The sequence below is a fragment of the Microcaecilia unicolor genome, chromosome 7 (assembly GCF_901765095.1).
Source record: "Microcaecilia unicolor chromosome 7, aMicUni1.1, whole genome shotgun sequence".
NCBI classification, from domain to species: Eukaryota; Metazoa; Chordata; class Amphibia; order Gymnophiona; family Siphonopidae; genus Microcaecilia; species Microcaecilia unicolor.
This window is the reverse complement of record NC_044037.1, coordinates 153,242,690-153,257,410: the sequence shown is the minus strand read 5'-3', so window position 1 is coordinate 153,257,410 and position 14,721 is coordinate 153,242,690. Positions and strand designations below refer to the sequence as shown.

The 14,721-nt window shown below is 41.7% G+C and overlaps 1 protein-coding gene across 1 annotated transcript in view; it reads right to left on the bottom strand.

Moving 5' to 3' along the window:
- Positions 1–14,721, bottom strand: part of IQCA1 (IQ motif containing with AAA domain 1) — an 827,164-nt gene that overhangs the window by 16,063 nt on the left and 796,380 nt on the right. Inside the window, exon 18 of the mRNA XM_030209164.1 lies at positions 9,683–9,921. Within this exon, the coding sequence (XP_030065024.1) occupies positions 9,683–9,921 (239 nt within the window). The remainder of the gene's footprint in view (positions 1–9,682; positions 9,922–14,721) is intronic.

Here is a 14,721-nt window from a genome sequence, read left to right as displayed (position 1 = left end):
CACTACTGCTGCCCAGCCCTGCCTCCAGCCATTTACCAGGTGCTGAGAAAGTCTTGCAGCTCATCTGCATATTCCTCCCAGAATTCTCTGGGGTGTCTCCCAGGCCCACCCTTATCCTTTCAGGGCTCTTGCTGCTCAGTGCTCCCACCGGACACCTACCAGGTTTTTATTTTCCTTTTTCCTATTTCCAATTGTTCCACTATACTTTCCCTTCTTGGTATTGACTTTTCCCAGTCTTTTTCCTCATCTCAAACCACTGCATACCTAAAGCCCATATTGCACACTTTCTGCTCTCATCACCTCACCATCCCTTTTGTCTTCTACCTTCTTTTCAGCTCTCAAGTTTCAAAATTATTTTGCTTTCATTCAACCATTTGCTTTCTGTCTAAGTGTATCTCATCTCCATCGTTGTCATCAAACCTCTCCTACTCTTCTCCGTATTCTCTTGCTCCTTTCTCCTGCTCTCTGCTGAGGATATCAATCCCAATCCTGGTCCTCCAAATCAACACTCACCCTACCTATGCAAGTCACACCACAATGTCTCCAGTCTTATTTTTGTTCCTCTCCTTCCCTTTCGTCTTGGTCTTTCTCATGTGCCCTGTGAAATGTCTGTGCTGTCTCCAACAAATTTGCTTACATCCATGACCTCTTTACCTCTCATACTCTCCATCTGTTGCTATAACTGAGACTTAACTTTGTCCTGAAAACTCTGCTTCAGTTGCTGCCCTTTTCATGAAGGCTACCTTTTCCCTCATACACCTCGCTCATTTGGCTGTGAAGGAGGTATCAGGCTGCTACTCTCATCTTCCTGTAGATTTCAACCTCTTCTTCCACCTCATTCTTACTGCTTTTCTTCCATTAAAATCCACTCCATCTGTCTATTCACTCCACTACCTCTCCATGTGACAATTATTTATCAATCCCCTGATAAGTCCCTTTTTCCTTTCTTGCTACTTTTGACTCCTGGCTTTCCTTATTTATTAAACCTTCACCTCCTTCCTTCATTCTTGGGGATTTTAACATTTATGCTAATGACCACATTGACTCTCGCTTTAACATCCTCGTTCAATCTTCTGATGTACTCCACTTCCCGTACTAACTAGAATGGCTATTGTCTTGATCTTGTCTTCTCCAACTGCTCACTCTCCAATTTATTCACTTCTGTCCTTCCCCTTTCTGACCATCGTCTGATAACTTTCACACTTAATCACCCTCCCCCAGTCCCATCCAATCTCCACCAATGCATTTAGAAATCTTCAGGCTACTGACCCCTGCACTTTCTCCACCACTGTTTCATCTCAATTTCAGCCACTATGTTATCTGAGTCTGTCAATGAGACTGTCTCTTCCTATAATACTTTTCTCTCCTTTGTTCTGGATACTCTTACTCCTCCCATTCCTTCATTCTATAAGGTGTACCAAACCTCAGCTTCATAGGCATAGTTTGACTGTTTGATTTGGAGAGGGGAAGGGGGGCATGGCATATTAGCATATTTATTGTATATATGCATTTTTTGTTAAAGTGGTGTGAATCAAATTTTGAGTTTTTGCTCGCTTTTTGTGTGGTACCAAAGATATTCATTAAGGTTATTCAAAACACACACACACCCACACACATAAGCCTAAAACACTGAATATGAAGCCAGCATTCAAAACAATGGATATATCTTGATAGATAGATAGATTTTTTTTTTATTTTTAACTGTAATGATCCAGCACCATGGGAAAATTTCTCTCATTACGCCTCCTCTCACATTCACATAAATTAACAAGGGGAGAGTGTACTTTCACTTTCCTCTTAACTAGGCCTGACACCATCACCCACCCATTTTCTCCTTCTTCAAATCCCAGCTCTTTCTCCCTCCCTCCCTTCCTCCTTACCAATACTTCCCCATACCATGCATATGAATAGAAACACATAGCACCCCCTCCAACCCCACCCTAAACAGGCAAAACATTTTTCCTTGGGCCATCCACAGGCAGCACTTTTTCCTCCCCCCCCCCCCCCCCCCCCCCCACCCAGAGGCAGTATATTCTTTCTAGTCCTTCTCCTCCAGAGGCAGCACTTACCTCCCATGCATACCTTTTTTTCTCTTGGCCCCCGCCACTGACAGCACTTATCCCCATGGGCAACTCATAGCAATCTGCTGCTTGAGGCTAGGGATGATGTGGCATTCCCCCAAGCACCCAAAAGAGAAGGCCTCCTGAAAACTCTGATCAGGAAGGAGGGTGAAGAGCTCCCCTCACATTAAACACTAGTTAGGCAGTTGCCCCAAGAAAAAAGAATGCAATTTATATATTCCCAAGCAATAAACACACAAAAAAAATTTGACAACATTTGTTATAATCAACAAAAATTATCTAAGTTAAATTATGTTGCAAGGAACTCTGCTATAAAAAAAATACTGACCCCTGATTCCACATTATCACAGTGTTAAGTGCAAGCATGCATTCTGCATCCACAGGAGCTTTCCTCATGCAACAATGGGTGTAGAACTGAACTAGAGCATTTCAGCAGGCTTTATTCCCAGATATTCAGTGCCAGGGCCATTTCCAGGTACAGGAACTGAATGTCCAGGCATACGCAGCTGGATAAAGCATAGCTGGTTAAGTGCATGTTCAGCACTTAACTGGCTAGGATGAAACACATAAAGATAGTACTGTATTTTATGTGGTTATCTTAGCTGGTTAAGTGCTTCATTCCCTTACAATTCACCAGATAAAAATATTCAAATTGTGATTATCACCTCAAGGACGGGCATAATCGAACGGGGAACCCAAGTTTTCATGAGGGCATCCTCGCAGGACAGCCCCGTAAGGGGTGGGGCAACCCGTATTATTGAAACAAGATGGGTGTCCATCTTTCGTTTCGATAATACGGTCGGGGACGCCCAAATCATGAAATTTAGGTTGACCTTAGAGATAGTCGTCCTCGGTTTTCGGCGATAATGGAAACCGAGGACACCCATCTCAAATCTAAGCCATTTGGTCATGGGAGGAGCCAGCATTCGTAGTGCACTGGTCCCCCTGACATGACAGGACACCAACCGGGCACCCTAGGGGGCACTGCAGTGGACTTCAGAAAAGGCCCCAGGTGCAAAGCTCCCTTACCTTGCGTGTTGAGCCCCACAACCCCCCCCCCCCCACTCCCCGTAACGGTGCACCACTACCATAGCCCTTAGGGATGAAAGGGGGCACATACATGTGGGTACAATGGGTTTCTGGTGGGTTTTGGAGGGCTCACATTTACAACCACAAGTGTAACAGGTAGGGGGGAGGGGCCTGGGTCCGCCTGCCTGAAGTACACTGCACTCACTACAACTTATCCAGGTACTTGCATACTGCTGCAATGGACCTGAGTATGGCATTTGAGGCTGGAATACAGGCTGGCAAAAAAGTATTTTTAAAGATTTTTTTGAGGGTGGGAGGGGGTTAGTGACCACTGGGAGAGTAAGGGGAGGTGATCCCCGATTCCCTCCGGTAGTCATCTGGTCAGTTCACGCACCTTTTTGATGCTTGGTCGCAAAAAAAAAAAAAATGGACCAAGTAAAGTCGCCCAAGTGTTTGTCAGGGACGCCCTTCTTTTTTCCCTTATCGGACAAGGATGCCCATCTCCTAAGCATGCTCCAGTCCCACCTTCGCTATACTGCCGACATGCCCCCGTGAACTTTGGTCGTCCCCACAAAGGAAAGCAGTTGAGGGCGCCCAAAATCGGCTTTCGATTATGCCAATTTGGGCGACCTTGCGAGAAGGACGCCCATCTCCCCGATTTGTGTCGGAAGATGGGCGCCCTTCTGTTTCGAAAATTCACCTGATAGTGCAATAAATATTACACTGGGCCCTAGAGCGCCAATATATCTGCTACTGGGAAACTGGAACATGCTGGACTATTATACATTCCGACACAGACACTACATGCCAGCAGAATACTTCACCTCAGTTGCATATGCAGAACATGGACAGATCCTTACCTGATACAATATAGGGGACCACAAAAAAAACCATGCAGACAAAAGCTGAAATGCAGACACCACCCCCCCCCCCCACCTCCACCCAAGAAAGCTAGACTCTACAAGCAGGGCAATACTGGTAAGACAGAAACAGAAATGTTTTTCTCTCCTGTACTAGCAAAATACAAAACTTAAAAAATATATATATATTTCACAAAGCAGGAACATCTCAATTCTTAAAAAGTATTAAATAAAAATATTTTTTTCTTGTCTACCTTTGTTGTCTGAGCACTTTATTTTTCTGATTGGGCTGGTACTAGTCTCTTCCACTTTCTATGTGTCAGTCTTCTAAATTCTTCTCCACGTTGGCTTTTCCATTTCTTCTCTCTCCTCTTGTTGTCTTCCTTTTCTTTTCTACATCTGTCTGGTGCTGATCTTTTGTTTTATGTTTTCCCCCACCCCATTTTTCTCTATTCCGTGTTTATCTCCCCTTTTTATCACCCTCTAGTCCTTAGTCTTCATTTCATGTTATCTCCTTCTCTGCTTTTTCCATCTCCTTTTCATTCCCTCCAGCACTCCCAAAGCCCCTTCTGTCTCTCCTTTCTCAGTATCCTACCCCTCCCCCATCTTTCATCCACTTCCTTAGTCCCCCATCATCTGTAGCAGGTCTATGGAGTTGGAGCTGGAGTTGGACAGTAGAAAAATAGAGGTGTCAGAGTTGAAGATTTGGTGTACCGATTCCACAGCCCTGCTCTGTATTCACTCTCTTAGCCCTCATCTACCCTCCACTGCATCTCATCACCCTATCATTCTAGCTCCATCCCTGTCTCTCCTTCCTTCCCTTGCCTCCAAGGCCATTTCTTCTATCTCTTAACCTATACCCCATGTCCTACTGCCTCTCTTTCAAATCTTTTCAGACCCATTTCCACCCTCACTCAACCCATTCAGAGACCCATCCTCTTTCTCCCATACCCCCTCCCCAGTACCCCCCATCCCCTTTCAATGCCTCATCCTCTCTCCATCTTCCAGGTCATTTGCAGTATGTCTCACCATTCCACACAGTCAAACCCTTTTTTCTTATCCCTCATTTAACACCCTCACTCATTCTCCCAACCTATCATATACCCCCGTTCATACTTAAAATTGCCATGTATTCATTAGTTCCTCGAAAACTCCCCTGCCATCTCTCCTATCCATAATTCCCTGCTCTGCTCCCCAACACTCTCCAGTCACCAAGTCCCAGTCATCGTCTGCTCTGTATACCTTCCCCCCACACCCCCTAGTCCCATGCATCTTCTGCTCCTTCTCTGTCCCCCACCCACAACCCTCTAGTCCATCCATCGTCTGCTCCTTCTCCTTCACCCACCCCACTCAAATCCCTTAATCCTATCCATCTGCTCCTTCCCTCCCCCCACACCCCTGGTGCCATCTGCTCTTTCCCCTCCTCCCCCCACACTCACATCCACACCCCTAGTTCCATCCATCTTCTGCCTTCAGTAGCTCCTGTCCATTCTCCTCTCTTAATGTCCACCATCATTCCTTCTGTGTCCCTATCTGTTCTGTCCAGCACTTCCCCTCTTCCCCCCATATTCGTGATCTGTCCTCTGTGTCCCCATCCTTCCTTCTGTTTCATGGTCTGCCTTCTGTTCAGCTCTTTCCTCTTCTTTACCCTGTCGCCTGCAACCCCCACCCCAGGGAAAGCATCTCTCCCTCTCCTCAACCCCTGCCCCTTCTCCTCTCTCTTTCTGGATCTAGCATGTTTCCTAAGATCTCCCCCCCCCCAAACACACACACGTCCCATCGGTCTCTGCCCCATTCTAGCATGTCTCTCGCTCTCTCTCTCCCCCCCACCCCTGAGGGTCCGCTTCTCTCCCCCTCTTTTCCCCATCAGAGCTCTCATTTCCCCCTCCCTCTCCCCAGCAGTCTGGCATCTCTCTCTCTAATCTCCTCCCCCAGTGATGTCCCATCTTTTTTATCCTTCTCACCCCCTCCCAAATCCATGGGTACGTATCTTTGTGTTTCCTTTATCTCCCCTTCCATCCCCTTGGGGCCAGTATGGCCCCCCCCCCCCCCACACACAGTCTGGCATCTCTCTCCCCGGTGGTCTCAGGGCGATGCAAGCTATTATAGAGTTGAACAACGTGGTATCAATAGGTTGCAATCCATGAACCCCAAGGTTTAAACATCTGCATAGATTGGAAAGTCTTTTTTGACAGGGTAATCTTCATCTTTAAAAATAGCTGATTAGTCTTAGGGGACTTACATTCACTAATTTCAAACATCTTTGCAGGACACTAAACAGTGATGATAGCTGGTCTTTGCTCCTGAGGAAGCATTATGTGAAACAGAGTGGCACTGTTGAGCAAATCTATGAACACCCAGCGTCGACTTCATTCTACTATGAGTTAACACAGGTTTATAGTTAACGTCAAGATAGTATATTGTTTAATGAATGAAGCATAAAGAAGAAAAAATTTATTGAACACCTATGCAATTTTAGTTAAAAGGATAAAATAATTAAAAAAGTGTTGAAAATTAAAAAAAACAGGGAGGCTTTTTTTTTACAGCCTGATGAGGAAGCTCGCTCATTAAAAACATGCTAATATGGCAATTGAAGACTGAGCATCTGAAGGCTTTTTCCTCCTGATAATGAGACAATAGTGGAGTCACATAGCAACTTGAGCATTTAGAATTTGAAGACTTATTAAACAGTCCTAATTCAGGAATGAAGCATGCATGGAGTAAGTTTGTGTAATATGTGGCTACAGTAGCACAGCTGACAATATCCAGCAGTTGGAAGAAAGTTGATTTGTCTGACTGAGATTAAGTGATGATTATGATGAATTTTGTGTTCTGAATGGCCCATGAAATATAAAAATTTGGAGGAGTTTAGGAGAGTGTGTTAAGCATATGAAAGATGGAGGTACAACATCTACTTGAGGAGAAATGATTTTTCTATTGCAGACTTGTGGGATGTTTTTTTTCAATCTGCATGGTAATGAGATAGAAACATAGAAACATGATGGCAGACAAGGGCCAAATGGCCCACCCAGTCTGCCCTTCCTCAGTAAACACTAATGCCTCTTTTTCCTAAGGGATCTCATGTTCCTGTCCCATGTTTCTTTAATTCTGACACAGCCTTCATCTCCACGACCTCCACCGGGAGGCCATTCCACAAATCTATCACCCTTTCAGTGAAAGAGTATTTTCTTAGATTCTTCTTAAGTCTATTTCCTCTTAACTTCATCCTATGCCCTCTCATTCTAGAGCTTTCCTTTGTTTGAAAAAGGCTCGCCTCCTGTACATTAATGCCACTGAGGTATTTAAATATCTCTATCATATCTCCTCTCTCCTGCCTCTATTCCAGCGTATACATGTTGAGGTTCATGAGCCTATCACTATGGGGGAAGGGGGAGGTTATATTCATAGTAAGGTTGGAATAAGGTTGGTGGAATTGTTTGTTTGTTTCATTCATTGTTGTATGGTTAAAATTGGTAAGTAAAAAAAAATTATTTTAAAAAATTGTTTTGCTGGTATCTAACCCCTGACAGACTGAAAAAGATGTATCCTTCTGGAGTGTTCCAAGATCAAGTTGTTTTGTATGAAAATGCAAAAGGAGAAAAAGCATATAAGTGGGATGGACTGTGCATTGGATCCAAAATTATATTTATTAGGTTTATGCGAGGCAGGGTCATTATATCAGCATAGGAAAGTGATCATAGCCAGAGGTATTAAAAACGTCTCTATCATATCTACTCTCTCTTGCCTTTCTTCCAAAGTATACACATTCTTATACAACAACAGGGTTATAAAACTAGTACAGTGATTTATTTAAATAGAGTTAGTAAAGTATACATATTGAAGTCTTTATATCTGTTCCCACACACATTATAATGAATACCACTGACCATTTTAGTAGCCACCCTCTGGACAGACACCATTCTGTTTCTATCTTTTTGAAGATGCAGTCTCTAGAATTATACACAGTACTCTAAATGAGGTCTCACTGGAGACTTAATAGGAGTAGAGGCCACAGCTAGCCCATAAACAGCAGTGACATGATGATCCATCTAACTGTAGACAACAACTTTGCCATAATAACTGGAGAAGGGAAAAAAACACAGGACTTCACTGCAAATGCATGAGCCAGGAATTCACTACTGACAGTTCTACCTTGCTTTGCTGAGTCTTCACTGGACTCTAAAGGTATGTCCTTTTAGGTATGCCCCTTCAGGCATGCACCTGCAGCCATGTGCCCATCACCATAAATCCCTCTTCTTTTTGGTTGGACTTAAGCAACCCGAATTATAGCTACATCAGCAAGGTTCCACTTTAGGAGCAGTGGTGTAGCTAGGTAGTGACACCCGGGGTCGGTCATTTTTAACACCCCCCTCCAAAATCAGTACTAGCATACCGAGAATACAAAACACTCAGGATCTCTAGAACAATTTTTACCATACCATAAGCAGTAATTTCTACGAGTCACATAGGAAAAGGAAAGCATCTTAAACACTACAGTGAGCACTAGAACATCAATTCGCCTATTGTAAAACGTAACCAGACAGAATAGTACAGATCGTTGATCCTGCACAGTCAATGCCAACTGAAAGCCGTATCTTTTTCACAAACACAGATAAACCCTAAACCACTATAGAATAAGTAATCAAACTTTCTATTTAGACAAAAATTAAACTGAACCCCCAAGAGGCCAGACTGAGCATACACCACACAAACAGAAAATAAAATACCACCATTTTATTGGACTAATACATTTAGCTTTCAGAGACCAAAACCTCCTTCCTCAGATCAGATCAGCACAGTATAGTATAGTGATTTTACAATATCCTATCCTGGCCTGAGGAAGGGGATTTTGTTCTCCGAAAGTTAGTCAGTAGCCTACATGAGAAAAGTCTCTATGGAAGAAATTTAAAGAGCTTTGACACGGACATCTATTCACACATTGTTCATACATTCAGAACCCACTACTAGTCATGTCTCTGAAATCTCTTTGGGGATTACAATCCAACTCCATCCTCCCCAGGTTCATTTCCTTTCTGTTCTAGACTGCTTTCCAAAAAATAAAAAGAAGAGATGAAGAAGAAATATAAATAAGGCTAGTTGTCACCAAAAACATGTTGGTGTCTGCTCTTTGCAGTGCCATATTGTTATTTTCCTTTTTTTACTGTTGAAGGCAGCCTATAATAGGGAATCCTATGCTGTGAAGGCTAATTATCCTGCTTGTGCTTGGAGAAAACCAAGTTATTTATCTGTAGCAGGTGTTTTCTATAGAAAGCAAGATACAAGTCCTCACATATCCATCCACCGTTCTATGGAAATGTATTCTACACAAGCTCAATAACTGACTGAGGTGGATCTGAATGACAATGGCAAGTGGTAAGTGATGTGCATGCACAGTGAAGCTTATATACTAAGCTGGAGAAGCTTTCTCATGTGAGCTCCATCAGTGATGTCACCCGTGCTGTGAGGGCTTATATCCTGCTGTCCATAGAGAACACAAGATACAGGTAAGTATCTTGGTTTTATTATACAAAGGTTTCTGTCTGAAAAAATTCCTCTGAATGTTGCTTGCTACTGTAGATCTTCTTTTTCTGGACAGCCATAATATAACTTAAGAGGTGAATTTTATTACCATCACACAACATTTTGAAATGTGATGCCCCTTTCCCAAGTCCTGGAGAGTGGTGATCCTTCCTAAGATGAGAGCTATTTTACCTTAAAAGCTTCTTCTTCCTCCCTGTACACAGGAACTTGAGTGGCCAGAGGACCCATGAACTCAATAGCTGTAAGTGGCTTTCTGTAGAGTTGCTGAATACGTCGCTCATTCAAGACAGTCTGCACTGCATAGACGATATGTCCTTGGGTAAAGCCATCAGTCACCTTGGCCAGACAGCTGAGGTTCAGGGAGCTGGTGATGGAGCCTCCATTCTGAAGAATGATATGTCTCCATAGCACTGTTTCAGTTGAGAATAAGAAGGGAGAAAAAACTATAGTGACTTATAAAGCTAGTACAGTTATCGGGAATAGAAGATACAACCTTCTATGTCAGTGTTTTCCAAGTCGGTCCTTGCCAGTCAGGTTTCCAGGATATCCAAAATAAATATGCATGAGATTGATTTGCATATGTGTGTGTATATATATATATATATAGTCTCCATTGTATGCAAATATCTCTCATGCATATTCATTGTAGATATCCTGAAAACCTGACTGGCAAGGGGGTATTCCAAGACCAACTTGGGAAACACTGTTCTATGTCATTAGATTCTACCTACCTAGCTACTATAAACAAACTGGAGAAATAAATTGGTGTTATGTACAAGTTATTCCATTCATGAATCACTGATTTATAAAGGACTATCATGAATAACTCATCAAATAGTTCTTTGACGTGATGTATTTCTTATTGATTCAATATGTATAGCCTCAGTACCAACAAGTAAAATCTTTGGGCTAGAACTGTTAACATGTGTTAATGGAATTTAACATGTGCCATTATTGTCAATAGGGCCTATTTACTTACAACACACATTCAATTCCATTAACGTAAATTAGTACATCTAGCCAATTATTGCAGCAACTACCTACAAATTGTGAAACAATGCAAAAATTGTCCCATCTTGCAAAATGCTGTTGATACTCTAATGCTGATTTTGCAAACCTATTTTTTTTATGTTACTGCAAGTGACGTATGTTCATATTTTATTAAAAAGATTTATCTAAGCAGTCATGGAAGAAAGCAATACCAAGCATAGAACCCGGTATAAAAAATAATACTAATTTAACAGAATGCTTCATTTACACAGTTTCAAATTCCCATTTAATGAAACCTGACAGTATCCCTATGAAAGAGACTTGCTCATTGAGTAATTTTAGATATAAAACTGTCCAGATTCTGTCTGAAATTATTTAGTATGTTATAGTCTTATAACCAGGTAAGAACATAGGGCTTGATTTGTATTAAATGACCCCTATGTGAAAGTCCAAAAAGGGATCTGTTTTAAAATTAGGCTCCCAGATCCACAATAGTGTACAAATGCCCATGCGTAAATTTACATCTGCTCCAAGAAAGCACAAACATGGGCATGTACTCTATGCTATTACTCAAGTAATTTATAAAAATATGCATATACACTGCAACCCCCGCCCCTGATTCACCCAGATTGAATGGGGGGGGGGGGGGGGGAGGGATATGGCAGCTGGGTGATTGAGAAAGGGAGGGGATCATAACAGATGAAGGTGGCCAGTAAAAGGGTTTCATGAAAATATGTTTGCTTCATAAAGGCAGGGGTCAGTTCAGCTAAGCTGGAGATGAAAGGTGGCAGAGAGGAGGGAAGGTTGTTGGTGGTGGGGTCCTGATCATTGAGGGAGTTAGTGGGCATCTTTTGAATTGGGGAAGCAGAGCAGATTCATCTTTGGGAGTGAGCCCAGAGTGCTTGCACAGCAATTTGGAGCAGATAGTGAGCACTGTAGTAGTAATGATGGCAGGTGCATCTGGAGGGGAGTATGATCAGAATGGTGTTGGTGAGTGGGAAGCAGCTAGTATGGAAATTGTGAGAGGTTTTAGTGGCTTTTCTACTGTGTTATTAAGAGGTTGGACAAGCAGAGATGGTTTATATAAGGGTTAAGAGGATTGGGCCTATGTAAGGAGCCATTTAATAACGCTTAGTGCACTTCTAATGCTAAGGGCCCTGTTTACTAAGCCACGCTGTAGACATGCAAGCTTTTTAGCGTGCGCTTAAAATTAGCAGGTGCTGGAATAAAGAGGAGCTGATTCCCCCTTTTACGTATGTTTACTACTTACCAACTAAAGAAAACTTGGAGGAAAAAAAAGAACAAGATCACTCGCTGAATGTAACGGCATATTAGAATCAACAGACACTGAAGATATAATACCCACTACGTTAGTAGTGACTGTGGCGCTTGCACCAGACAAGCAATGGTTGATGTCTATGTTTTTTAAAAATAAGCATAAACATTCTGGTCAGAAAATTCAGATGTTCCCTGATGTCTCTAGAGAGACACAAAAACGTAGGAAACTATTTCTATTAATGAAACCAGCAGTAACGCAGCTGGGTGCTACATTTTTCTTGCGGTATCCATGTAAGTGTGTGGTAAGATACCAGTCAAATAAATTTACTTTTTTTGATCCTGCTCAACTAACAACATTTCTTATCTCAAGGCAAAATAGGGGACCTTACCACCTACCCGTTGATGTTAGGTTTTTAAACGCTGTTTGACACTAGCCTGTTATTTTTGTTAGTTTTGCATCAGTAAAAAATATACGCGTAAAACATATTCCATTTCTAAACACCTTGTTTCAAATTGTGGACTTGAGCAGAAGTTTAAGTTTTTTTCTTTTTTGTAATTTAATTTTCTTCGTTATTGATTCGGGTGCATATTGCTTTTCAAACACGTATGTACTTGATTATATATGTAAAATCTTATAAATAAATAAAATAACAAAAAAAAAAAAAAAAAAAAATTAGCATGTGCTAATGCTAGAGACACCCATACGGAATACCATGGGTGTCTCTATCATTAGTGTGCGCTCATTTTTTTGCGTGTGCTAAAAAGTTAGCATGCCTACAGAGTGGCCTAGGAAACAGGGCCCTAAGAAGCCTATTTTATAGACCTATTGGCTTTATAGCATTAGAGTGTGCTAAACTTTAGTAAAAGGGCTCCTAAGTTTTTGGATTCAGATTACGAGAATTCTTCTGAGTCTTCTTCTTCTGAATCTGAGGCTGGGGTTATGGGAGACAGTGAATCAGGATTTGGCAGTGATTATGTGGGGCATACCTACTGTGCTTCTCCAGCTTATTTTCGAAGGAGATCGCCGGCCATCTTCCGACACAGCTAGGAAAGTGAAGTCCCAAGAATGTGCGTGCTGATCTTTTAGCGTTCTTGGATGGCAAGTCGGTAAGGTCTGACATGGAAGCTGGAGCATTTCCATGGATGATTTTATGAACCAGGGTGCAAACTTTGAACACCGAACGTTCTTTAACTGGAAGCCAATTGAGTTTCTCTTTTAGGGGTTTTGCACTCTCGTATTTTGTCTTTCCAAATATGAGTCTAGCTACAGTATTCTGGGCTGTCTGAAGTTTCCTGATGATATGTTCTTTGGAGCCAGCATATAACACATTACAATAGTCCAGGTGACTCAGCACCATTGATTGTACCAAGTTGCAAAAAGCGCCTCTGGGGAAGAATGGTTTCAGTCTTCTGAGTTTCCACATTGATTGAAACATCTTCTTGGTTATATTCTTCACATGGTTTTCAAGTGTGAGATTTCGATCAATGGTCACTCCAAGAATCTTCAGGGTGTCTGAGACAGGAAGGGAGAAGGTTGGTGTGGTTAAGGAGGTGAATTTAGTTGTGTTATATTGTGATGTAAGTATAAGACATTGTGTTTTTTCAGCATTAAGTTTTAATTGAAAAGCATTCGCCCAAGAATGCATAATTTGGAAGCTGTGGTTGAGGTCGTCCATAATTTCCATTAGATTATATTTGAACGGGATGTAGATCGTTACATCATCTGCATATATGTACGGATTGAGGCCTTGACTGAATAGTGTTTTGGCCAAGGGTGTCATCATTAGATTAAAGAGGGTCTGGGAGAGTGGAGATCCTTGGGGAACTCCGCATTCCGGTATCCATGGAGCTGATGTATTAGAGTTAAATTTCACTTGGTATGACCTTGTAGTTCTCAATTGGTTTAAAAGTTTTCTAACTACATGTCCACTCCAAAGTATTCCAAGATATTCAATAAGATTTTGTGGTTTACCATATCGAATGCACTGGACATGTCAAATTGCAGGAGGAGTATGTTGTTGCCAGTTGCAATTGCTCGCTTGAATTTAGTGAGAAGAGTAGTTAATACTGTTTCAGTGCTATGGTTAGACCTAAATCCTGATTGAGAATCGTGAAGAATTGAGAATTTATCCAAGTATTCTGTAAGTTGTATGGTCACCATACCTTCCATTAATTTGGTTATCAGGGGAAAAGACGCTACTGGGCAATAATTGGTTAAATCATTTGCGTTTTTCTTTGAGTCCTTAGGTATAGGGGTAAGTAAAATATTTCCTTTATCCTGTGGGAATAGTCCATTTTGTAGCATATAGTTCAGATGTAGCGTTAGGTCAGATATGAATTGTTGAGGAGCTAATTTTAAAAGGTTGTTAGGACAGATATCTAGTTTGCAGTGGGACTTTGCAAACTTTTTGAGCACTTGAGAGATGGAATCATCCAAAAGTGTATCGAAATTAGTCCAGGTTCTGTCTGCTGGATGTTCACCGGGAAGTGGATCAAGACATTCAAGAAATTTTATGTAATCTGTGGAATTAATAGGTAACGTGAGTCGTAACTTAACAATTTTCTTTTTGAAGTAATTAGCAAAAATATCTGCTGATGGGATGTATATAGTGTTAGAGGTAATTGGCGTGGTGTCTAATAGTTTGCTCACTAATTGGAAAAGTTTATGTGTGTCATTGTAATCTGGTCCAATTTTAGCTTTGTAGTAATCTCTTTTGATTCGTCTGATGGTATATTTGTATTTTCTTTGTAGATGTTTCCAATCTTTGAATGTGGAGTCATTTTTGTTTTTATTCCATGCTCATTCTAACCTTCTAACTTGGGTTTTTAGTTTTTTCAGTTCAACATTAAACCATGGTATTGAGTTTTTTCTGCGTGAGGTTCTAGTTTGTAATGGTGCTATGTTGTCCAGGATGTCTCTACACCTGTTGTCCCATTCTTGA